Consider the following 27,876-nt stretch of genomic DNA (forward strand, 5'->3'; position numbering starts at 1 on the left):
TAAATATTTGGAGTGTGTAAAGATAATAAAACTGAAGCTTATATGTAGTTTTGAGCTGTTATTTACTGAGAGTCTTTGTTTGGAATGTGCAAACAAACAACAAAATCTCTTAATAGTAAATGAGCTATAAAAAATCATGTTAATGTCAGTAATATCAGCTGCTGAGGACTAAAGAAAGGAGAATAGAAATATTACAGTATTGCAAGAAAGGGATATTTTTTATAAACGGTTCTGTGTAGCAGAATGGTTCTGTGCAATCAAATGAATATTGCACTTACCATTTTATGGTACAGAAATTAAGCTGAGTGGGTAGTATTTTCCTTCATACATTTTAAATTCTTATCCAGCCTTTATGAATCATTAAATAAAACCAATAAAAATTTCTGTTTTGATAAAGGTTTCTATTGTAATACTAGGATGTGTTAACCTCCTGGACCAGACTACTGCTTTGAAGTAGATTTATACCTACCAGAAAGTGCTTCTTTTAATGGCCACTGTATGGGGAATTCAATCCATCTGTCTCCATTAAGAGAAAGAGAAAGTGTTTTATTTATGGTGAGACTAAAGGTATCCAGGGTCGATGTGTTCTGTATTTTAAAGTGATGAAGAGACAACTGGGATATGCTGTTTTCCAAACTCTGGAGACCAAGTCTCACTTTATAAAGCATTCCCAAATCAGATGGTAAATGTATCTAAGAAGTAACAAAACCATGAGTTAGCACCCAAACAGAGATAAATGCAAAGGTAATTTATAGCAAGAGAGGAAGTTTGCTTTAAAGGGATCAGAACAGTCCTGGACCCCTTTTACATCAACCTTGGTGCTAAAAGGGCCATTGACTTCAAAGGCAGCAGAACCAGGTTGACTGTAGGCACTTAAGGATATTTTAGCCTTATCTTCTAGGGACATTCATTGTAATTGTTCCATCAAATTCAAATTACATACCACACTTATTTCTAAATGTGAATATGTAACGTTAATGCTATTTAAATTGATATATATTATTAGCTATTTGTTGAGGGGCAAAAAAAGAATATGCTTGATCATTGTGAACTCAAGAAAGTAAAAAAATTAAAAAATGAAATCTGATGTGCAACTGAAAATTTCAGTTCTGTTTTTCTTGAATATTTAAACAATAGTACATGATTATCTCACTTTAAAAAGAAACTCAAAGAAAATTTAAATATAGGCATATCTTACATCATATGTTATTTGGTTCTTATTCTGATGGTCCACTCTGTTTTCCATGGAAACTGGATTTGACTTGCCTTTGCTTCCGTAAAAAACCATAACCATTTTGGATATATTTTCTGACAACTTTTCAAATTCTGATTTTGTTTCTTCTTGATGTTTTGTTAAATAAATCCTCCATCTGCCTTCTGAACAAATAAAATAAGGAAAATAAAAAGGAAAAAATATAAATGATGTTTCTATTTTCATATATTAACCAAGCTATCTGATATAAAATTTCTAAGATGTTTAGTCTACATGGGGAGCATTACTTTATTAGCATGTCACCTGAGTGCTGATCAAGTATAAGTATATTGCCATTTCTTACTACTACAAAGGGGAAACTACTGTCAGTACTCATAAGTGTAATGACATATGGTGATGAAAATATTCTCCCATTATTACTTCAAAAATGATCACTAAAACAGTCAACGTAATTACAGAAGCTATACCTGAATTCATTTGTTCTTTTCCTAAAGGCCAGGCAGAAGTGCTCTTCCTTTCCTGAATTTCTAATTAAAAAAAAGATCAAATTAATACTTTCTGTAGAACGGTGTCTATATGATAATAAATGTCTGTATTCATCTCTAGCGAGACAATTGACTAAGTATTATATCATTTAGATTAAAGATTTAAATAGGAAGTGTACAATGTGATTTTCTACTTAAGCATCATCTCCTACATATCATCCTATTTAATGAACTGACTCTAGGGCTAGCTCTTTACTATGAAATGGCTGTAACATGAAGATTCAAGTATTTTTCATTTTAAAGCATTTCTGTTTCATTTGTACAATTCGTGCTCTGGAAGAATGAGCACTAATTAGATGTGTTTAAAGTCCATTCTAGGGGCTGATGTTCCTCTCAGTGATATTAGTCTCCATTGATTTCAGTGGGATTTGGTATAGAAAAACTGTTTATAAACATTAGGTAGAGGCCTGAACCAAAGATGAGAAGCCTTCTTTTGAGTTCATAACCTAGACTGGATTTGCCAATTATAGTATAAAGAAACTCACAGGAACATTTTGTTCAAATCAATGCAGTCTGGTAGAAACAGAAATTAAATATTCCTTTTTCTTTTTTTTAAAGAAAAGTCAAAATCTACAATGTAAAACAAAGCTGAAATTATTTGCTTTTGCACAATAGCAGCTCCCTCCTTTTCTTTCTGGTTTCAAATGATCAAAATTTAGAGACGATAAAGCAGAGAAAATGGATTGAATTGGAATCATATTCACTGTCAAGAGGCTAGTGCTGGACAAGAACAGTAACGCCAAATGCTGCTATAGTGAGCAGAGATGCCTTGGGAGTTAGGTGGAAAAGAACTAGAATATTTTCTCTAATCTGAGGGCTCACCTATACTGTTAATTAACTTCTCCTAGAGGTAGTACCATTTGAACTACATCAGTCTTAGAGGTGCATATTGAGCTTTGATTGCCTGCTGATCTGTTTGGACCGTGGTGTGGTCCGGTTCTATCTTGCACACCAGATTGTAATCAAATATATGCTTGTATTGAAATCATGACACAGAGAGGAAGGGTGCACATTTCCTTCTTGTTTTGACAAAGAGTGCAGCCACAGGCAGTGGGGTGAAAACTGTGCCTCTGTGGTCTGATTACTCACACGGTGTCAGTCAAAAATATGTCCAGTTTCTGGCAAAAGCTGTCCAAACCGTGTAGCATAAATATGGTAAAACAGTCATCTTCAATACAATAGAGACATTTTCTTCACTGCTTAAAAATATTTTGCCCCACTTTTTACCTCATTTTCACTCTGCCTAGCAAGTAGTCGCCAGAGGTACTTGAAACTTAAAAAAATAGTTTGCAAATGTAGAAGTAAGACTTGGAGAGGCAGCAATATGTAAAGACATAGGCCAAATATGTTGCCATTTATGCCACTATAAATCTGGAATAACAAAGCAGAAATTATCTTCTGGCAAATAATGGTTACTAAACGGTACTAAAACACAACCGTGTTTAGACACACTAATTCCCTATATAATGACAATGTTCTACTGGAATAATTTAAACCATAACTTGTTTGTGGAAGCAAATTACAGTTTGGAACAAATTTCTTAGCAAATGATAGTTTGAAGATAGTATTGACCTGTGGCATTCAGAGCTACTGAGGCAATTCTTTTTCCATCATGTCTGTCTTTAAGCCATGTACGAGCCATAAACAATGTTTCGGTCCCTGAAGATGCTGATTCTTTCACAATAATCTTCTCCAGAAGCCAGTCAGAACCTTTCCCTTTTTCAACCACCATCCTTTGCAGAATCCCAACATCTACTGCTTCCACTTGAAAAACATCCACCTGAAAAATTCAGAATCAAAAAGTCGTATTGAAACAGAACCATGGAACCAACTTATCAGTGTATTTTGAAATACAGTAGCGAGAAGAAAATCAGGAATTTTTTTGTTAATTCAATAAATACCAACAGAACCAGATGAACAGAACCAAAACAAGTTTAAAGATGCTAAATGCCTGCCTTAAGAAGTATTTACCCCCTTTGTGGTTCCACAATTTACAGCTAAACTGCTTCTTTTCCCACAGAGATCTATCAGTTGCTTGTGCTCAATTTGTGAGAGATTTTCCTTCCCAAATTTTGAGTTTAATGATCTACAGGGATACCATTTTAAACATGTCTTACTCTCAACAAAATATACGCCAAGGGTTATCATTTGAGGGATGAAATACAGGGAATAAGAAGGGTGAAAATAAGCATCACAGAAAGGTATTTTATTTTCTTCAGAAAGAATGACAAACTTCATTCCAGATTTGGATTAACTTGTAGGACTAGTTTCAATAAAAGTAATTGAATTTAAGGAAAAATACTAGAGATGGTTATGTTGAAATAAGTTCAAATCTTCTCTATCAGTTAAAAAGTCCATAATATTTTTACAGTTTTTAAAACAAATGGTACCAGTTTCACAATATGGGATTTTGGATTTTTTGGTCTTCACCTGTTTTCCTATTTCCTCAGATGGAAAACAGAGATTAAACTCTTGGCAAAGAGATTTTCCATTTTTTTTGCTTTATAGATTATGAATTATCATCTCATTTCTATTGCGGTTGATAACTGGTAAAAGGTAGTGTTATTTGTGATGGAATTTCCAGGATGATTTAAAGATATAAAGATGTTTTTGAAGGGATTAGGTAGCAAGAAAAAAATGGTGAAAAACATTTGACTGCTGAGAAGTCTTCTCAACCTAATTCACACTGAAGTTACTCTGCCGGAGTAAGAGGGCAGCAACCCTTATTCAAAGGTTTATGCAGAGATGAAACAGAGAAAAGCAGTTCTCTTGCTCCACCGGTCACAGTTATGTTTCTTTCCTGGACAGGTTTTCCCGCTGCAGAACTGATGAAAGATTTGTGTCACAAAGACCAGCCTGACCAGATTGCAGCTTAATAAGACCCAGCATAAGCTAAAATATTGAGCTCAAAATTGCAGATATTATATGACCACCTATGGTCATTATATGACCCAGAATCAGAAAATTTTTAAATTTGTTCTTAATATTTTTTCTTGTTTTTCATTAATATATGTACATGTGAATATGAAAGTATGTATGTTTGTGAACTACATCTTTAACAGTCTCCTCAAAATAATCACCAAACCATCTTTGAATTACTTCGTGGCTTCTATACTGAAAGGTCATGTTAGTCAAAAACTGCTAGAGTGTATCATTTAATCATCATCACATCTGCACTATCACCCCAAAGTTATCATGTGAAATGGGAAAGTGAGACAATGATTTTAAGGAAAAAGTACTACAGAAGCACTTGAATACTTCCTTACAAGGAGTCAAGGTTATCAGCTGCTTAGTGAATTTAGACTGGCAAAAGCATAAAATGACAATGGAGGTTCTCAGGATAATGTCCTGCAGCAGCAGAGCAAATACATTGGAAGGGCTGAAATTTTAGATGAAGTGTAGGACTGCAGATAAAGAGGCTCCTCTTCATGTTTTCCTTAGTTATATCAAAAAAATAATGTGTAGTGTTGACACTACCATTTTATTTTATTACCTACTGGACTAATCTAATGATTGAATACGATTAATCTGAACTCTTAATTTACCTTAACTGTGATATTAGTTTGATCACTGCTTTAACAGGATTGGTAAAGTTATAGCATGTTTGAATAAAATAAAATTATTTATTAGACTTGCAAAATTAAATGTATTAAAAATACAGAGTTAGAAGATGAATGAAAAACATGGATAGACTCAAGTAAGAAACATATAGACCCTTGTCTCTGTTAGTCATAAAATATTTTAAGTTCCCAAAGTGTGAAAATTTATCTCTAAAATTGCTGCTTGTTCTTGCAAATGCTTATGCTTCTATTAATGCATGGTTGTTGTGATTTAAGCCCAGTCAGTAACCAAGCCCCATGCAGCTCACTCACTCCCCCACCAATGGGATCAGGGAGAGAATCAGAAGGGTAAAAGCCAGAAAACTTGTGAACTGAGATAAAGACAGTTAGTAGGGAAAGGAAAAGCTGCACACACAAGCAAAGCAAAACAAGGAATTAATTCACTGCTTCTCATGGGCAGTCAGGTGTTCAGCCATCTCCAAGAAAGCAGAGCCCCATCACATGTAATGGTTACTTGGGAAAACAAAGAGCATCACTCTGAACATCCCCCTTCCTCCTTCCTGCCCCTGCTTTATGTACTGAGTATGATGTAATTTGGTCTGGAATACCCCTTTGGTCAGGTGGGGGCAGCTGTCCCGGCTGTGTGTCCTTCCAGTTTCCCATGCACCCCCAGCCTCCTCATCAGCATGGCAGTATGAAAAGCAGAAAAGGCCTTGGCTCTGTGTGAACACTGCTCAGCAGTCACAAGAATATCTCTATATTATCAACCCTGTGTTCAGCGCAAATCCGAAACAGAACCTCATACTAGCTACTGTGAAGAAAATTAACTCGAAATAACAAGCACGGTGATTTATTTTATTGGAAATATATGAGGGAGCTTTTGTTAGATCCTTGTTAGAATAACTTCTTTTTAAGAGAAAAGAGCTTTACAGAGGATGACTACCGACACCATCATCAGTGTCTCAAAAAAATCTGTTGTCGGTGATCCACTCTTGGAAAGGAGAGTTAAGAATAAAGGAAAAATATAGACAACATTCTGCTGACTTCTGGACTTGTGCTTTCTCCAGAAGAAGGATAGTTGTGTTTGATTTACATTAAACTTGATGGCTAACAAGCTTTTAGTACTTAGTAACTCAGTAACTTAAGAAATCGAGGGCAGCATATACTATGGGTTATGTATAACCTGGATAATGCAGCCACAGGTAACAGCAAGTTTGTATATGTAGTTAGTACACAAAAGATTTTCCAAATTGTTTTTCCTCTGAAAATAAGTATATTTTGACTGAATAAATATTTCTGAAAACTTTGATATTTGGTTTGTGTTGGACACATTACTTCGTCATTTGTCAATGTGCCATTAAAACAAACTCATTTTAGAGCATGTAAAATCTCAGAAATCCATGGTCAAATTTGTAAATGATTCAGACATCTAATAAACTGCAAGTTAAGAAACTATTAGGTAGACTAGAAACTGTGACAACTGGGGCAAACTCATTTCACAGACAAGATTACCTTTTCTCTTTATGTGTACATTTGAAAACCTATGTGGTGTAATAAGCTTTATTGTAGTCAAGAGACCAGAAAAGAACAGAGAAGGAGTAGCAACTACAATAAGAACAATTTGCTAGAGATAATTTATTTGCTAAATTTAATTCACTTTTCTTAACCTATCTGCAAACAGACAGATTATGACATATATTTCATTCTAATTTTAAGAAATTCAATTATTATTAATAATTTAGTTACTGATTTTGCGGATTCATCTGAGACCACAGATTAGGCATAAATTGTTGGAAATACTCAAGTTGTTGACAGGTCTTGTATGCCATATGATACTTTATCTATTATTTGACTTACAAACGGGGAGTCTTTAAATTGTTGAAGGGTTAATTCTTCTACAAAAAGAGAAAGAAGGAGTAAGAAAACACATAGAAGAGAAGTAAACCTAAAGAATATAGAACTTTGCTACATCAGTTTCCCCTGGGGAAAAATGTTAGTTGTTTTTTAGTTACTAATATCAAATTAGGTTCGAATGGAGAAAAGTCACCTTAAATAATGATAATAATACATATTATCTAATTCAGCAGAGCTTATACTGAATTTTCTCAGAATAGTATTAAAACAATTTGTGTACAGGCCACTAAATTTTCCTAATTAATATTGCCTGGAGAAAGAAAGATACTCTCCAAGGCTAAGCAACTGAGACTGACAGTGTGAGAACCGTACATCCTCTGTGATCCAGAAGAGTTGCCCTGGCAAAACCAGAATTGGCACTTTTCATATTTCTTGGCTAAGAAAATAAGAACTAAAAAATTCCTTTAAAACAATCATTCCAGCAAACGTTTCAGAATATTTAAAGTTTGGGGTTTTTTTCTTAATTTCTTTTCAAATTTCCTTCAAATGTTTCTTTTTTTTTTTTTTTTCCAGGGACCCATGTTTTAAGCATCTCCTTTGAATCTATGACCCAGTTTGACTTTATTCAGTACTCTTCAATGTCAGTGCTGGCAACATCACTGTCTGTAGCAGTTGCAATAGCTCTTGTAACAGAAGAAGCATTTGAACAGTCACTGCAATATTTACCTTTATAAATGCCAATCATTTTATAGGCATGGTATTGAGTTTTAATGGTTGGTAAATGACTATTCCCAGCAGAACTGAAAATGGCAAGTCAAGACACACCATATGCTTCATTTCATCAACCTGTATGCACAAGTGATTTCCCATACTGCTAATGTTAGTATCATTTTAATAGGCTTTTATTGGAAAAGGAGTTAGAGTGTCTAGATAAAGGACCTTTTCTATTAAGCCTAGCAAACCTATTGATTTGCTGCCTGACTATTTTGATCTCACTTGTTAATCTGGAGAAACTCTACTGAAAACAAAGGAGTTTCAACACTGGGAGGCAAAATAAAGGCCCTTATAACACAGACAAAACAAGAAACAGTCTGTGAATATTCCTGTAGAAGGAGACAAACGAGAAAAATTAATTTTACTGAGACATCACCCTTCAGACTGTGGTCCCATGGCCTCTACCAGCTGTGCTGAACTGAACTCCTCCACCCTGTCCCAAATGATTGTCACATCACTGCCTTCTCTTAGATGGATATTATCGCCTTTTTAGTTGTGCCAGCATAACCATACAATCAGATCCAGAAAAATTTTATTAAGAAAGACCAAGTGAGAAATTCCAAACCATTAACAATATTAATTGCTTAAACTAAATAAACGTTTGGACAGAGTAAATGTATGCCAGTGTACCAGCAGACTTAAGGGGTGAAAACTTTGGGTGCTAAGCAGCAGTGATGACAAGCACTAGTAGCAGTACTCAGTACACTGAGTCCCACCTCGGTGGAAGGATGAACAGTGCATGTGAGTGTGCCTTCACCATCTTATAATTGCTGTTCTGTACAAATGTTTCTTTAAAAGTAGGAGTTTCCATGCATCTGAAAAAGCCAATCCCAAATTTCTTCCAAACTCAAATTTCTGCAAGCATGTTTTTGTATTATGTTAAATTCTCATCCAGAAATTCATGGAAAATCTTTACAGGAAAAAAAGTAATGTAAATTAGAATGAATGAATAATTAGAGGTTTCTGATAACCTACATTTATCATGGTTTGGTCATCTTCAACAAAATTAGTAAAGAATCAGTGAAAGAATATGGGCAGTAAAAAAACCCAAATAGTATTTGCCCTACACTGACCTTATGTAAATTTGCTTAGTATAACTGGAAGAAAATCTTTTTGAAACAGGATTTGTATGCACAGAACAGCAGCAGGAGCAAGAAAGAATAGTGGCATCTTATAATAACCAGCAGATATGACCATTCAACTAAGTAGTGAAAGACATTTCAATGAGACTTTAAGTAACATGCATTTAATAAAACACAAAAGGACTGCTTACATAGACCAATATCATAAGCCACATCTAAAGCTGTAAACACAAGTTATTACACAATAGAAATTAAAAAACAAAACAAAACAACAACAAAACATAAATGAATAACCCACAAAAGACAGCCATAACTCTGGACAGATTCAAACCCATCTAATGCAGCCTGATTATTGGATTAATAGAAGTCAAAATTTGAGATCTGGTTTAACAGGCAAAGAAAAGAGGATGGATGTATTTTTCTTCAACTTCAGTAATGCATATGATTGTATAATATTTTGATTAAGACACCATAATCTAATATAATAATGGGATAATATAATATCTAACTTGTATGTCTCCAAGTGCAGCTGTAAACAGAATATTTTCAAGCACATTTCATTACAGTGAGGCCAGTTAATAAGCTTATGCTCTTTAGTATTTTCATGAGTTATCTGGAAGAAAACAAGATTTTAGAGATTATGCAAATATAATCTCTAGTTATGACACTTTAAGAAGTAGGATGTTAAGTTGAAGAGTACTTTGAAAAGATTTATGAGTTAATAAATCACTGGAAAACCTTTCTTTCCATGAATCAAGCAGAATAATCTATTTAACTCGCCAAAGGCATACTGATTTGCTAATTACCCTAAATACTGTCAAAGGCAGTAGAAGTTTAGTAAGAGAGCTATCCAGGCTAACAGTCAAAAGTGTGATTCAGTTCAGTTCCTAGAAGTTAAAGCTTGACAAATTTAGAAAATAGTGTGAATCTCTAAAATGTAAAAAATAAAAAAGGATATTTAAGGTTTGAAACAACTGTCTAACTGGATGTAAATTTCGTGATTGGTAACCATTCATTCTGTTAGGGATACTGGCTAAACTATTTAACTTAAATTGAAATTAGTTTAGTTCTTGCTACATTGAGGAAAATGACTGAATATTTTATTTCTTGAAAAATGCAGACTTGCATTGACCATAACTACTTTAAGATTCTTTGATACATCAAGCTAATAAAGTTAGCTGCATTTTAAAATTATCTTGTTTATTAAAAAACTGAAATGAATACAGCATAAAATTCACGTACCCAACTTGGTCTATCTAAAATAAGTCCATATAGTGAGAAAATTTCCCTGCAAAATCTTGCAAAAGCAGCAGAAAGTCTCTGAGGATAAGATAAATGTCCAAATGAAGAGAGAAGGTAACCATCTCCTGGAATCATCTACTTCACTCTCTTTCTGAAGCAGATGCTCAAACCATCATGTTAGGACAAATGTGTACAATACAGGCAAGTAAAACTAAGTGACAAGTACTTCAGACTTAGAAATGTCATTTATGTGATTCATTTTTGAGCTTTACAAAGACAGAACACAGTACCCCTTTCTTGCATTTAATTTTAGCTTTAATTAGTTTTGTCCAGTTTTTAATTTTTTGCAACAAAGTTTGACATGTTTGCTTTCCCTGCAAATGTCAGGAAACCAAATTAATTATTCACATAGCTCCAATCCATTGGCCAGTGTTGTGAAGGCAAGCTAGGTGACTGCAATGGTATGTTCTAACTCTGTCCCTTATAAATCTCTTACTGACTGTAACTACAGACTGGGAAATGCCACCCTGGAGGTATCGATGAGAACTGCACCTTACTCAGATATTTGTCACTGTCTTCTAGGATTACACAAAGCTTTAATGATATTCTTTCTTTCTACTTTTCTCCTCACAGTTTCTGGCAACCTCCACCAGTCTTTCCTTCCCTAAGAACATATCCCATATTTTCCTAGTTCCCATCTGATTAGTCCTTCTGCTTAATGGATTGAAACATGGTGTAACCAAAACTAGCACTCAGTCGCCAAGCCGAGTGTCTCCGGTGCTGGCACAATCAGCAGCTGAGCATTGCAGTGTGGTGCACAGGGGAGTTTCCTGAAATGGGGGAACCACAGAGGGAGCAGAGAGAGCTCCCAAGAGTCCACAGCTCAGACTAGAGCAGCTCACAGGATAGGGCTAGGACCAATGGCGGCCAAGCTCCCTACATGTAGAGAAGAAGCCCTGAGGGAGTGCAAGCAACCAGGAGTGCCACCAACAGGGCAGGCAAAGGATGAGGAAAAGGCTGAGGTACTTACTGCCTTCTTTGCCTCAGTCTCTAATAGCAAGACCAGTTGTCCTCCTGATACACAGCCCCCTGAGCTGTAAGACAGAGACAGGCAGCAGAATGAAGCCCCCACAATCCAAGAGGAAATGGCCAGCAAGCTGCTGCAGCACTTAGACACACTAGTCCATGATGCTGGATGCAATCTACCCAAGGGTACTGAGGGAGCTGGCAGAAGTGCACACTGAGCCATTTTCTGTCATTTACCAGCAATCCCACCTAACTGGAAAAGTCCCAGTTGACAGGAAGTTAGCAAATGTCCATCTACAACAGTTGTAATGAGGATCTGGGGAACTATAGGCCTACCAGGGAAGGTCATGGAGCAGATCATCTCAACTGCCATCACATGACATGTGCAAGACAATCAGAGGATTATGCCCAGCCATCAGTTTTATGAAAGGAAGGTCCTGCTTGACCAACCTTAGTAGTGGATGAAGGAAAAGCTGTGAGTGTTTAGCTGGACTTTAAGAAAGACTTTGATACCATTTCCCACAGCATTCTCCTGGAGAAAACAGCTGTTCATGGATTGGACAGGTGTACTGTTCCCTGGGTAAAAGACTGGCTGGATGGCCAGGCCCAGAGAGTGGTGGTGGATTGAGTTACATCTGGCTGGTGGCCAGTCACAAGTAGCATTCCCCAGGCATCAGTACTGGGGCTAATCCTGTTTGATACACTTATCAGTGAGCTGAATGGGGGGATTGAGTGCACCCTCAGTCAGTTTGCAAGGACACCAAGTCAGATGGGAGTGTTGATCTGCTGGAGGGTAGGAAGGCTCTGCAAAGGGATTTGGACAGGGTGGATCAATGGGCCAAGGCCAATTGTGCGAGGTTCAACGAGGCCAAGTGCCATGTCCTGCACTTGGGTCAAAACAACCCCATGCAGCACTACAGGACTGGGGAAGAGCAGCTGGAAAGATACCTGGCAGAAAAGACCTGGGGGTGCTGATCGACAGCTGCTGAACATGAGCCAGTAGTGTGCCCAGGTGGCCAAGATGGCCAATGGTATTCTGGCTTGTATCAGAAATAGTGTGGACAGCAGGACCACGGCAGTGACAATCCCCTTGTACTCAGAACTAGTGAGGCCACACCTCGAATCCTGTGTCCAGTTCTGGGCCCCTCACTGTGAGAAACTCGCCCCCCACTGAGGAACTGGGGCGAGTCCAGAGAAGGGCAACAAAGGTGTTAAAGAGTCTGGAACACAAGTTCTGTGAGGAGTGGCTGAGGGAATTGGGGCTGTCTAGCCTGGAGAAAAGGATACTCTCTGCAACTACCTGAAAGCAGGCTGTAGCCAGGTGGGTGTCAGCGTCTTCTGCCATGTAATCAGCAATTGCGCAAGCTCAAATTACACCAGGGGAGGTTTAGATTGAATATTAGGAAAACTTTTTTCACCAAAAGGGGCTTCAAGCTTTGAAACGGGCTGCCCCGGAAAGTGGGTGAGTCATTGTCCCTAGAAGCTGTGTAGATGTGGCACTCAGGGCCACAGTGGTGAACCAGGCAATGCTGGGTTAATGGTTGGATTTGATCTTAAAGGTCTTTTTTACCTAAACAATTCTATGATTCTATGATGACCAGACTGATTTAGTGTTCACTTCTGTACAACATTAACTTGGCCAACAGCCAAGTTAATGTATGATTAATACATTTGGATCAATGGCATTTTGCAATTATTTAATCATTATGTCAGACATACTTTCCATAAGAGAAGGTTTTTCTGCATTTACAAATTAGCAGCACTCTTGTTTTGATGGGATGTCAACACTACATGCAAATACTGGTTTCCTACTAGTGGTCTTAGTACACTGTCCCACATTCTCACCTGTCTTAGTGTATTCTGGTGCACAATGATTTTTCTTGAAGCATTTTTTTTTAATTGTCAATGCTTAATCTGTGAGTACTGAAACTGAACACTAACAGTCACCTCTCACTGACAATTTTTGTATGTGCTGCAGTTACCATGGTACCAACCTGAGCAGTTGATGTCTAAATATAGGGCAGGATAAAGGATATATCTTTTCAAATACTAATAGAATGAAGTAAAAATTCTCAGAGATTTTAGTGCTTCAGTAACCTGGAGTACTTAAAATACTGGCTACTTTCATAAAACCTAGATTAAAATACTTAAATATCAGTCATAACATAGTCAGTGTAGTTTACTGGCTTTGATGGAACTGAACTAAAAAAAACCCCACATTCTCAAAGAGGAAATTTGTGGGTAACTTACAGCCATATGGCAGAGCGTACAGCAAGTCTAGCAAAGACCATATAAAAAAGCACAAAGACTTATATTTGCTGAAAAATGTTGGGTGCAAGAAGCAGTAAGGATTTTCCAAAACTGGGCCCTGTTTTTCACAGAATGTCTATGTTGAGTATACTTGGTTAAAAAAAGTGTTTGTAGCACGTAACATTTATCAAACTTAAACTGACTCATGCAGTATGAATAAATACTATTAGGATTTCATGAAAACTGAACTGCATGCTTTGTCTATCCTTACAGTTTTTAGAAGAACATCAAACAAGGTATCAATGTCATAACAATTTGGAAGAATATGGTTCTTGCAGCACAAATATTCACGTCCTTTTTTCTGAGTAGATCACCAGAAGCTTAGCTCTCTCAGTGACAGTGCTGCTCTCTCTCAGGGTGAGCTATAGGGTGCTTACTGGTGAATTAATAATATTATGTACATTACTTTATCTACCAGTTCTCTGATGGTTTCACAGGTGTAAAGACTTTGGAAAGGCACAAAGCAACTTTTCAGATATAAGAAGCTAATTCACTTTTTTACTGTCATGTAACTCAGCTCATGAAAATAGAAGACCTGTTAAATGAGAGAAGAGTATCTCCAATCCACTGCAAAGTTCACTGAATATTTAAACATTTCTATGTATTTCTGCGTAGCTAAACAGTTGCTTGTAGCAGCCCTGACATTCTGTGAGACTAACACCATATTTTGATGTGATTTCTAACAGAAACACTGTTCCAGTTCACTAGCTGTTACTGTATAGTCAGGGGAAAAATTATTGCAAGGAAAAGCACATTTTAAAATGTCAGAACAACTGTTAAGATTCAGAATGCAAATTCTGCCTGTTATACTCCAAATCCCCTAAACCACCAAGTGCAGACTCTCTGACTGCAGGGGTGCTTGGCTCAATATGTGATTGGGCTGGTGTAGAAAGAGACATTCTACACTTGAGAGTCTTTTTGGAGATTACTTGTAAAGGGAGGAAAACATTGGGAAATTTCCAAAACATGTCACGAACAAAATGTTGCTGCAAAGGCAGGAAGGAGTCTTGCTTGCAGAATCATTTCACAATTTTCAATTAACCAGATACCTTTAATTTATTTTCACAGAACAAAGAGCGAATCAAGACTTTTATGTGTTTCTCTGTTACTTATCTACAAGCAATTTCTTTTTAGGACCCTAAAATATTCAAATGCTGATATCTAAAATTAGAAATATAAGAATACTGTGTTACATTCACACACTGCTCCTATAAAATGTCAAATAAGTAATGAAGAGATGGCTGCATGCCAGCTCTGCATCTTACTCTGTAAAACAGAAAAATTCTGAGCCACACTGAAATAGATGCAAACACTATAAAAATACCCTCCAAGTTATAAATCTTTGTGATTCACTTCTGTTTTCTTAGGTAACATTTCTGGATGTGCATCCCTGGTCCCTCTTCATTAAAAGCTGCTAGTCTAGAAATCAGATTGCACACTTGTGTAACTACGATTTAAGGAGAAATCCAGTAAAACTTGCATTAAACTAACTTTATGAGGACAAAAGGACCACGGGTCTAAAATTCAGTTAAATCATCTTATCAGTAAACCATAATCTGAATTTCAGAATTAGGGAAAACAAATATGACTTTATCAAACAGAGTACCTTTATCCGCAAGTATTTAGTCCCTTAAAGATATTTAAACTCTCCAAATTTTCTTATGAACAAGTATTTCAAGTAGGTGAAATCCGGTAAGACAATACTCATTTTCAATTCCCACTAAATTGATGAGGCTGGGGGTAGTTAAGATCTGAGCTCCTCCTAATCACACATATCATGCCTCTGCTTTGGTTATCAATCTACACTTATTTGCAAGGCTGCATCCTTAGAGAAACTCTCATTTGTTTGGCAGCCAACATCAACAGAAGGAAATAATTTACTGCATGCTATTTCTGAAAGGGAGATATGTTAGAATATCGTGGTCACAATATTCACTGAGATTTCAGAAAGGTATCAGGGCACACACACACAGGTAGCACTGTCTAATGTAAAATATGTTCAGCATTTCTGAATGGTTGCAAGCCACAGGTGGTTTTTTTATAAACTTTAACTATTCCAACCCAAATTTTCTATAGCAGATGTTTGTTTCAGAATCTTTATTAAATTGTTTCAATCCTCAAATTTGTTTTCAAATAAAGAGCCACAGTAAACAGAGATAATTTATTTATTCTATGGTTAAAATATCTTGTGATTTTTTTTTAGCTGAAAATTTCACTCCCTGTGTCCAGAGCTCCCAACAGGGACTAGGTTTTATGTCAAAGACATGCGTTTTGCAGTAAATCTACCTATGTTTCTGAAGCACACAGTACCCAAATTCCCTCTAATTTCTTTTTATACTGACAATGCAACAGGGAAATTCATCTCTGGAAGATATATTGATCTTTGACTGGTCTATGTCTACCAGCTACAAGACTCACTCCCACACAGTGAATAAATTACACTCTTGGTAGACCTAAGAAAATTATGGAAAGTAGTGTCTGACTGTCTGGAGAGAGACCAAGACCCAGACTGAGGGGTAGGCAGCAGAAGCCAGGGAAAGGTGCCACAGTCTGAAGAATGGCATGAGAAGAAAAGAGGTATTAAAAGGAAATTGAGCCTCTTTATGGCTCTATTGTGAAGCAAATATGCAGGAAAACTACTGGCATGTCACTGAAGACCTTCAATATTCACAAAATTGAATCTTAAAGCACTTCATATAATCAATTTATTACTTGTACTTATTGTTAATATCAGCTATATAAATATCAGTATTTCCCACATAGGATAGAGATACTTTCAATTACAAAGCATTACAAACTGGACTTTGTAGACTGCCTTACTGCCGTTAAGTCCACATGAATTGGACTGAGCTCTAAAAGTGAAAAATATAATGCAGAAACTATAGATATACCTTTCCTTTAGTGAAATTGTCATCTCCTTTTCTGATTAGCTTTCTTCTGCCAGTATCTCCCAATGGGCCTTGCAGCATGACATATACATCTGCATCTGTTCCTGACCCAGGGGTAGCACCCGTGGTGACGTAGAGAACGTAGCTTTTCACTGTGGGGAAAAAGAGATTAATGGCTTACCAAACCTTAATCAGTTAAAAAATACATTATTTAATAAATTGCTACTCTTATATTTTCATTTCTCATCCTACCCAGTGTGAGCAGAAGACTATATTGTAATGCTTAGAAAAGCACATAGAAGCATTGTAATTAGAATTTAAGAACCACTATTATAAGGAATAATAAGCTAAATAGTTTGACCTGGCCTGAAACGCAGGCAGAAGAAAAAATGAAATAAAAATATCACAAATTGGTATAAAAACATGTAAACAGTACTCAATCACCACTTGTATGCAAGTAAATACATAACATTCCAATTAAATAGTTCCTAGGCTATGCTAAATCACTCAACAAGCTCATCTCTGCTCTGAGCCTTATGGAGTTCAAATGAAGCTGAAATTTGCCAGAAAGACAGTAACTTTTGCATTTCCTCTGGATCATGGTTCAGTCAGAGGCTGGCTGCTCTACACTGTACCAATTGCAGTTACTGGCCTCAGCTGAGGAGATGACATGTCAGAGAACACACAGTATTTCTCTGACATGTCAGAGAACACACAGTATTTCTCTGACATGTCATCTTCCAACTCTTCAGCTGAGCATTTCTTGAATGGCTGCTTATGTAAAGCACCTGTTTGTATGCCCAGAGAAATGCATAACACACTGGTGACCTGGCCCCCCAAATAAGAAAGCAGTCACATCGCTAAAATGTTCAATTGAAAAAGAGAAAAAAAAATGGGAGAGGGTTAAGAAAAGAGTATCTGTCCTCATGTTAAATGCTTCTCAGAAAGAGGAGCAGCATTTGTAAAGATTTAAATATCTGTGTTCTTCCATAAAGAAATAAATTTTAGAAGTATTTAAAAGCAAAGAGCCTTCCCAGGGAATATCCCAGCAGCATTCTTCTCAAATTCATATTCAAGAACCTTCTGCCTAAGTGCTTTGTTTGATACTAACTTTGAAAGCACAGCAGAAAAGGCAAGGAATATACAGATTACTTGTGCTTGATTTAAACCCTTACCTTCTGGAGGAGACTGGGATATTCTCATGGTAGAATATACATTTAGGACAAGAACTCTTCCATTCTTCTCTAACCTTCTCTAACTTTTACTATAAAGCCTTGTAAGAAACACAGAGCAAACTAAAAATATCCTATCTTGAGGTGATCTAGCACAACTCTGAGGGAGTTTGATTGCATACAACTGCTAGGTCACAGAAAAAGAAAGCCTGAAATTCTGGGAATGCAAACAGAACAGTTCGATTGTGAGGGGCCATGGATCTCCTTCTTATCTGAAATTACAGTATAAGAGTTATTTCCTCTGGATTTCCCTTCTTTACTCTGGGAGAGAACCAAATCATATTGTTGAGAAAAAGCTGAACTCTGAGTACCATTCAAAACCTTTATAATAGTTTCAGTGCCATATGCTTGTTCTTTTATGTGTCACAAACTGATACCAATCAGACTTGAATGCACAATCCTCAGTTATGGGATCTGAGATACTGTTTTTTAAGCACTGGAAAGGACTAGACCTAGCCATGCATCACCAGGCTGAAATAAGTAGAAAATATCTGCTAAATCCTTTGGACTGCTCTGAAAATCAACATTTGTCACCAACCAACCTTTTCCAGTGTTTCTGATTTGTGACAAACCTGCTGGAAAAGGAGATCCTGCTGTGAGAACTGGAAGCTCAGTCACTCTTCCTCCTTCTTCATCAGCAAAGTTGTGACAAAATGGAAATTCTAGAACATTTTTACTTTCTCTATGTTGAAGCTTTACCTTAGCAAAGAGCAAAAACAAATAATTTCAGCATCTGTTGCACTCTAATGCAAACTATAGCAAAAGGCAAACTATTAAACAGCTATGACACATCATCTCAATATTTAAAAAATAAAAGGAAATAATCCTTTCTAAAATGTTTTTGAAAGCAACCTGTTGAATGAGAAGGAATAGATACCTTTCCCAATTAAAGATAATCAAAATGTTGTCAACATTGTTGCTGTAGAGACTACATTAAGGGACAAAATATTTAGAATTGTTCAAAAATGGTTCCTTCATGTATCTTATTCATCCAGCATATGGAAGAAAAAGAAGTGAGCACATTTCAGCTGGTGACAAATGTCAATATGCCACAATATTTTTCAGTGCAGAATGTTTTCTAATTCTAAGAGCAGAGAGAAAAAGAAGTGTTTCTGGGAAAAAATGAAAAACAGAAATTAGGAATGCTTTATGGCATATGTATATATCAGCATATATGCATCATACGAATATATAGAATATCATACTAAGTATTCTTTTTCTCTGTGAAATTCTGTGTGTAAACTAATGTTTATACACATGTTGTTCCTGAGCTAAGCAGCTTATTCCTACTATAAGAAAACATATTTTAATAAGGAGATAACTTACACTATGGTACTACCAGCTACACTAAAAGATAAAGTTTCATTTTTTAAGATCAACCAGACAACATATTTGAAAAAAAAGTAAGCCTGCTTTGAAAAGGGCACAGATAGTTCACTCATACAATTCTTCATGACCTAATTCACTAAAATGTCCAAACCTTTAACCCAGTAAGCAAAACCATCTTTGGTTAGGAATCGTCATTGGGAGATGGTAGCAATATTTTGTCTTCAAAAGACTCTTATTATTTTTCATTATGACAGACACATTGAAAAGATTTTTTTTTTAAATGTACTTTGAAGTATAATGTTGGCACAATTTTCCTTTCACAATAATATCTATCTTCATTGAAACTCAGATTTCATTTACTGTGCTTTATTTTTTCAAGAATTTAAAGAAGCAAGAATAAAACTGTTAGCTATTACATGTTACAGAAATAAAACATTAATTTTGTTCTGGACATTATTTTATACTGTTTTTTCAATTTCCTCAAAAACATCAAGATAATTAGTTTGTAGCTATGGTTATAAGAATGAATCCTAAATCTATACATGGAATTCAACCAACTACTCCTTCCATTACTTTTGATAGAGGGAAATCTCAGACTCTCTGGAGGTGCAATATTGTAAAATCAAAATAAAATAGCATAGAAACGACCACACTGATCCTAACCAGCAGTGTAAATAGACTGGTAACCTGTCTTTTATAATAGATATTATCCACAATCTCCTATACCAACCTAGTTGAATCCTAGTAAAATGAAATAGAAACCATGGAATAAGAGATATCTTCCTAAAACCCAAATAATTTACATGTATCCCAAAGAAGGGAAATTTGTAATTTCTTTCTCTACCTTTTACTTCTATCTAAGGTAAATATGCATCTTTTCCTTACTTACATAAATGATGCTGATTTTTTTCTAACTCAGCTTTGAATCATTGTCCTGAGCTAACGAAGTAAAGCAGACGAATAGATGTCACTGTTTTCAACTGCCAAGTTTCTGTTCTGAAATTTTTACTGTGATCCACTGTCTCCTAAAATACTTCAGAAGCAGTCTTAATTTTGATATATTTGTTGGATGACTATTTCATCTGGCTAGGAAGATGAAATTAACAACCTGCCTACCATTTAAATGTCAGAGGGTTCAGCTCACTGATATCATGTATTGGACAGGAAAATTACTTTTTCTCCAGCTTTTAATGAGAACAAACCAAAAACATGAATGGACAAAAGTGTTTCTGCAATTTGAAAGAAGATGACTCTTTCCTTTAGAATTCTTTTTATTTTGCCAGCATAACAAGATAATGATTTGATTTTTTTTGTATAGTGAAGTGCCACAGCAATTTCAGTGTGATGTCAGATTTTAGCTTCAGCATCTTGGACATCAGAATAAAGATTGTCACTTTTGCTATTCAGTTATTTTATTCACATGCCAACTTAAAAGGCAGATACTTTCATCAAAATGCATTCCTAGTGTCTAACTTAATTATTTGCCTTGGATCAGTGAGTCTACAACATGTAACAGCCAATTTGGAGTTATGTAAATATTGCAATGGATGCCAGTGGGTACAGTTCTGAAAAGACACTACTGGATATACTACAGATGATGGCACATCTGTATATATGACCTCCAGAAATCCATCCAAGTTTACAAGATTTTTGTTATTCGTCACTATCCTAGAAAGTGTTTTAAGCAATCTCTGAAGTTACCACTCTACAAATGGTGTAAGTTTTGTAAATTAAAAATTATGTAATTTCAGACAAAACTGAAAACTGGAAGCCATAACTATAGAATATGGAAATAAAATAAAAAAAACAGAGGCACAATAAGTAATTGCTTTAGGTTTTAGTTTTTACCTCACGGCAATGCCAAGTTTCTCCTTCTCCAGCTTCTTCAATTTCTAAGCGAACTTTGAATATAGTATTAAATTTCTTACTTAGTTCAATAGAAGTCTCATAAATCTGTTCTTTTTTAAGGGATCCTTTGGGGAACATCACTGAAGTACAGTTTCCTTTTTCACCACATACAGTTAGAGACATTTTAGGGTTCATGCAATTAGAAGAAATATTGCTAGTTGTAACAAGGACATCCCAAGTCCCTGTTGAAATAAAACAGCAGAAAAGAAAATTAATAGGTTTGCTAAATATCCAAAATAATACAGCAATTTGTAACAGGCTAAGTTAGTGAATGACTAGCAACAGATTCCCACTTTTGTGCTGAGCTCAAATATTGGTATGTAACAGGTACACTTACATTGATTTAGTGAGAAGCAAATTTGGGCAACAGCCCTTCCACAGCAGTACCTGACCCTTTAGAAATGGGCCAGTCCAAGAGAAGTGTGTGGATAAGACAGCCAGTTCCATATTTGAGACTTATGAAGAGCCATGCCAATCTGTTGATGATTTTTCCCCTTTGTAAATGTTTCCTCTTATGATTTTAAATATTTAAATAGTTTTCCATACTGATCACCATTCAAAAGCATCATATATTTTACTAGATACTACTGGTCAGTATTTTTTCATTTTAACTTTTTGAGGATTTACTTAAATGAACATGTTAAAATTTGCTCCATGCATACTATAATAAACACACCAAATCACAACAAATGTGATTAGGTAAACTGGTTCAAAGCTTGAAATGTGATATTTTTATCACAGATCACCACAATTATCATGACAGCAAAGTACAAAACTTTGTCTATTTCTTCTGTGAAGAACTGATGTTTGCTGAGAGTTTAAAAACAGTCCTGTATAACAGCCCATAGATTTGTCTACTGTACAGACACAGGAAACACTCAACTAGTATTTTCACTAGGTGGTGTCTGAAGCAGTTAGTCTCTTAAGCATTATAGATGAATTGACAGTCCCCGGAAGACTCACAGGGACTCCATACTGATACCAGGTAGGCTCCTAAGTAATTTCTGCAACTCTAAATGGAACAGATATTTAGTTAAACCTTTAATCATTAAGACAGTTTTAAAGAGCAGAAACTTGTACCCATCAAAAAAATCTCACTGCTTTAACTAGCTTTAATATTTTCAGTAGATATTTGTAAATAGAATATATGGAAAATTCAGGGCTACCAAAGTCATGGTTTCAATTTTAAAAAATTATGAAAATCTGAGTCTTTGGTCACCTGGGCTGTGGCAGAAATGAGAAGAATATTTTCATTAGCTCTGTTTATGCAAAGCAAGACAAAGTATGGATTTGATAATTTCAAGTAGCTATTTTGTAAAACAGATTATTTGAGTAACGGAAACCATAAACCTCCAAACTTCACTTCCTAATCATAACAGAAAAGTCATTGTCTCCTCATAGAACTATGTTTAGTAAAGTTTTATTACTTTAGATCAGGTGAGAGTCTGTGCCATAAATCCAGGACTTGGTGAAGGTAAAAATTTTGTACTCACCATCTGTAAAATCATCTAAAATAACTTCAGTGTTATGACTTGATGAATAATATTAAATACCTACCATTTTCACATCTATGAACACTAAATGTAAATGAAACCAATGATATCCATGAAAAAAAAGAAGTCAAATGAAAATTTATCATATCCCCTGTGACATAATCTAAGATACTGTAGCTCTTTAGTACAGAAATATTAAGCTTTTAAACTATCAGTGTATAGCTGCCCAGGAAGGGTGAATGGAAGGACTATGCCTGTTGTCACACAGTACCATACGCTGCTGTAACATCTAAACTAAATTGTGTAACCTCTGATAAATCTGTCAAGATCCAATTTAAAAGCAGCTTCCTTCTCTTTAACTAAGTATAAAACAATATATTGGGTTCGCATGGCAAGGTTTTGATAGCAGGGGAATTTCAGGGGTGGCTTCTGTGAGAAGCCACTGAGCCCATCAGAAAAAGTGATAGCACCTCTGGGATAAGGTCTTTAAGAAAGGAGGGAAAAAAGACCTGCACAGTTGCAACTGGAAAAGGAAAGACTGAGAAAATGCAGGAGAAACAACTCTTCAGATCCCCACGTCAGTGCAGAAGGAGGGTGAGAAGGTTCTCCAGGCACTGGAGCAGAGATTCCCCTGAAGTCCATGGTGAAGACCATGATGAAGCAGCTGTCCTCCTATGGCCCATGGATGTCCACGGTGGAGCAGAGATCCACCTGGAGCCCATGGAGGACCCCAAGATGGAGCAGATGGTGGATGTCTGAAGGAGGACGTGACCTCATGGAAACCTTATCACTCCTTGGAGAGAGGAATCTACACTGGAGCAGGTTTGCTCCTGAAGGACTGCACCCTGAGGAAGGAACCAATGAACCCAGTTTATGAAGCACTGCAGCCTGTTGGAAGGACTCACTTTGGAGAAGTTTGTGGAGGACTGTCTCCTGTGGGAGAGACCCCATGCTGGAGCAGGGGAAGAGTGTGGAGTCCTCCTCCTGAAGAGGAAGGAGAGACAGAGACAACACGTGATGAACTGACTGCAAACCCCATTTCCTGTTCCCCTGAAAAGCTGGACAGGAGAAGGTGAAGAAAACTGGGAGTGAAGTTTAGCCCAGGAAGGAGAGGAGTAAGGTGGTTTTAGATCTGGTTTTGGTTCTCATTATCCTACTCTTATTTGATTGGTAATAAATTCAGCTAATTTCCGAAAGTCAAGTCTGTTTGGCCTGTGACAGTAATTCCTGAGTCTGTCTTATCTTAACCCACAAGTATTTTGTTGCATTTTTTCTGTCCTGTCCAGCTGAGGAAGGGAATGATGAGCAGCCTAGATAGGCATCTGGCATTCAGCCAGGTTCAACCCAACACAAAGAGTTCTACGCTAAAAATTTATTCTTTCTTTGTTTCTTCCTCAGAAGTCTCTTAATTCTCTCAGAATGGCATTAACAGACTGCTGAAACCCATTTATTTTTATGACAACTTTGCTAGCTTAAATAACACTTCTCCCTCCTTGATGTATAAACCACCATTAATTTTATAAATCACAACTGTGTCCATTTTGAGCATCTAATTTGCCACTCTGAATCTGTCAAGTTTTTTCAACACTCTTTCACAACGAAGAATTGCCATATTCTCAGTTATCATAACTTCTTTAGAGCTATTCCAGCTTGAACCAGTCCTTCTGGACACAGATGGCCACAATTGCACATAGCATTCCTGGTGAAATATCACGGTTTCTCTGTAGAGGTAGTAAATCACTTAGATTTGAACTGATAATGCCTCCATACATTACCGGCTGAGAGTAACCCCATTGCTGCATCATATTACTGCCTCAAAAATTATCCTGTGATCGTATAACAAGCCCAGATATTTCTTGTAGTCCTCCTGCTGATGAACGTGTGTAGCAGAAATCATTACAAAACATGATGATGCAGGTCAAATACAGTTTTTAGACTATAAGGTACTACTTATTTCCTCATTCAAAAAAAACCAACAACAGAAAAAAACCCACACACACCACAATGGAAATTAGGAATGTGTATCAGAATTAAGAGCTCAAATATCTAGTTGGGTTTACACCTAATTGTATACAAGCTTTTTGCCACAGAATTAAGTACCATTGTTTTCCTCCAGTTCTCAGTTTGTCACACAACCTCTTCATCTCCTGATAGTACTGATAGCAGCTTTGTAGCACCAAGAGATTTCATTAGCATATTCATTGTCTCTTCTCCATGCCTTTACAATTCTTCCTTTACTACTACTTTTCACTTTCTTATGATTACCTAATAATTTCCCATAAAGCAAATAAAATTAAATATCGAAATTTAGACAGATTAGATGTAATTACATTTGTCTTACTGCACAATATTTCTGGAGTATCATCTTGTTTTACATCCTATCTTTAGTAAAGTCATGGTTCATTCTTTCTCATTTCCTATTGCACCTATTATCTTAACTATTCTTTTCTTCAAAGTGTGTTATAAAGCTTTTCATGTGAACAATTACTAATTCTATATTCACCTACATTATGCTTTCTATGTTTTAGAGGGAGGTATTACCTTTATTATTGTCAAGTCATACCTTTTGTCTTCATCAAATTGTTTTAAATCCTTGCTATTAGTCCTGCTACTTCGTTTCCCAATTCCTTTAGTATTCTGGACTAACGACTATTCTGGTTGTCACTGTTTGACTACGTGAAACTGGAAGTTCTCTTTGCATTTCAGATTTGGTGATTGTCAATAACCTCATTCCCATTAGTAGTTATATTTTTGATCCTCTGGCCAACATTACAGTTCCTTAATGAAAAGAGAGATAAAGTACTCTATTTCTTTAGAGATTTTACCTCCATCATCTTCAGTGTGAACTCTATTGTTCCTGCATATTTACACATCTTTCCAGGTTCTTTTCATTAGTAAATGGTTGAAGAACTTTTATTATTTTGTTTAATTCTTTTATAAAATCTGACTCAATTTAGAATTTAATAATTTTCTGACCCCTAAGGTGATTCTTTGCTGATCAGCCTTTTTTTTCTCCATTTCTCAGAGGCTCTCTGCTTACTTATCACATTATTTCTGGAGTTTTATACACACAGATCAGAAATGATTTTCAATAGATACAGACCTGAGTATTGATAACCACAGACTTGAAATTATTAGCAAGTCTGCACTTAGATTGTTGAGGAGTATGTGTATGTGGGAAACCAAGGAAAAAAAATGGTTTTACATTTAACATAACAATTACATTCAGACACTAATCAAGATGCATAAACAAGGATGCAAGATTTCTCTCACTTTTCACATTATCAGTGAAGAAAGATGTAACAGACTTTGACCAACCTTGGGCTTCTGCTCTGAATTACTCTCAGAAGACCCCTGCCTTGCTCTGCAGATTATGTAGGACACCTATGGGATTTACTTATTAGGGACCTAGAGTACTTACAGTGGTGCAATACAGCTATTTCTTATTCTGTAATTGACACTACTCTAACTGCTCGTCCTATGCCTATATTTCCATGGTATTCTGTTCCGTTGTCTCAGTGACATTATTTTTCTGTTTCCTTATTTGATATGAGATATTCACTAGTAAACTAACTACAGGTGGCTAAATGTGAACTAATTTTGTCTGCAACTATGTTTAATATAAAACTCTCTGAACATAAAAAGAAATATCCAGGAGTACAGAAATTAATAAAGATCAGTTTAAAAAATGGCTGATACAGAATGCAAATTCACACCTTCAGATTAAACTTTACATAGCTTGGTCTACCAGTTCTGATTCAGACTTCATAAATGGACTCAAACCAACATTTTACACCTCTTCAAAAAAGATATGTGAGAGTGTTAAGAAATCCAGTACTCTGGCAAAGCGTAAAAGACTTGTGTTTTCACTGTCTAATTTGTTTCTGAATTTTTGTGGGTTTTTAAATAAACAATTAGAATAAGATATTGAGTTTGGGTCAACTAGCTGTTTGCAAGAACTTGTGCCATTGATATAAGTAAAAGAGAAAACTGCAAATAAAAGCAAATGCTTTCTGCAAATATAAGAACATACGGAAAAATCTCATTCTGCTAAAAGCGTTTTTGTATCTCTTCTTGTGATTTCATCACTTGCAGGAGCCTTCTGCTCTGCATTGACTGCCATATGGAACAACCTACCTCTTTCTGCTTCATCTTTTTTTCTAGCTTCAACTGAAAACATAGTTCCTTCATTGCCTCCACCACTTAATATCTCCCTTCTGCTCTAGTCTTTCTTCCCTGAATATTGTAATTGTATTTACCAGCTCAGGAAAGTGTTTAGAGAGACAATTTGTGTGAGAGATGCAATTCACATTCAAACTATATTGTTTCTGTAGTTTGGTTTTAGTCTTAAGAATAACCAAAATATATTACAAATTACAATTAAAACAAAAGCTGAAAGGAGTTTTGAGGATTTTGGACCTTACCATAAATCTTTCCTGTCAACATTCCATTCCCGACTTTTCCAAGAAGTTTCAATGTTCGTTTCATCTGTGCATCACCAACTCCACTGTCTAACCATTGTTGGCAAAGAAATACATATTGGTCCTCAGTCTTGCCTGATTCATGGATGACAATTTGGTCCAGGTACCATCCAGCTCCATAACCCACGTTATGGTGCTCAACAAGGACTTTGCTTAACTGTCCAAGGTCTACTACTCTAATTTCAGAAATACAAACCTGAGAAAGTAGAGATAAAAAGAATAGCAAACTGATTAAACCACATATTTTATCTTCCATCTTTGAGAAGATTGTGTTTGAAAAGGCAGACTCCTTTCGATGCTGAAGTATTTTTTCCTTTCTGAGAGTAAGGGAAGACATTATAGGCTGACATTCATATTTGTTCGGAAACTATGTGGATGTTTGAATATGTACATTTTTAATTTTTCATGATCACTGCAGCCCAGGCTTCATTATGGAAAACATCCAACATTTTTGGGTGGAAAAAACTTACAGAAATTTCATGAAAATGGAAGTTCAACCACTTCCTCATAACTGAAACAAAGCAAGTGCTTCAAGTATCAGAAGAGACCTGGTAAATTAAATCTTGGTTTAGATAAGGCATTTTATATTTAAGTATTTCAAAGTATTTTACATTCTAAGACATCCTATTTTTCAAATGGGAAGCATCGTACTATTCAACTCTGAACAGAAATACTGACACTGTTGATGACTCTGCAAACAAAGGAAGATACTGACAGTAGAAACTATAACTAAGGCTGTGCACGCATACAGGCAAGAATTGATGTGCTCTTCAGATGTAAATAGACATCTGTTTAAATATTGCTGCGGCTACCAGTAAACAAAAGCTAAATGGCAACTGCACTAGTGCATGTTGGGATGAATAAATTGTGTGAGTGAGAGAATGAATGTGTTCTGTGTGAGAGATGATATGAGTGGGTGGGTAGATACATGGGCATGTG

General features: G+C 36.1%; 1 protein-coding gene across 1 annotated transcript in view; it reads right to left on the reverse strand.

Annotated features, from left to right (window-relative positions):
- Positions 1-321: 321 nt before the first annotated feature.
- The window catches only part of LOC116782716 (lipoxygenase homology domain-containing protein 1-like), a 36,013-nt gene continuing 8,458 nt past the window's right edge, over positions 322-27,876 (reverse strand). The window contains exons 5-12 of the mRNA XM_032679656.1: positions 26,881-27,133; positions 20,904-21,145; positions 18,299-18,425; positions 16,498-16,646; positions 3,331-3,538; positions 1,681-1,740; positions 1,199-1,377; positions 322-692 (exon numbers count right to left, since the gene is read on the reverse strand). Coding sequence (XP_032535547.1) covers positions 441-692; positions 1,199-1,377; positions 1,681-1,740; positions 3,331-3,538; positions 16,498-16,646; positions 18,299-18,425; positions 20,904-21,145; positions 26,881-27,133 — 1,470 coding nt within the window. The 3' untranslated portion in view covers positions 322-440. The remainder of the gene's footprint in view (positions 693-1,198; positions 1,378-1,680; positions 1,741-3,330; positions 3,539-16,497; positions 16,647-18,298; positions 18,426-20,903; positions 21,146-26,880; positions 27,134-27,876) is intronic.

Source organism: Chiroxiphia lanceolata, chromosome 1, assembly GCF_009829145.1.
Source record: "Chiroxiphia lanceolata isolate bChiLan1 chromosome 1, bChiLan1.pri, whole genome shotgun sequence".
Taxonomy (NCBI): Eukaryota; Metazoa; Chordata; class Aves; order Passeriformes; family Pipridae; genus Chiroxiphia; species Chiroxiphia lanceolata.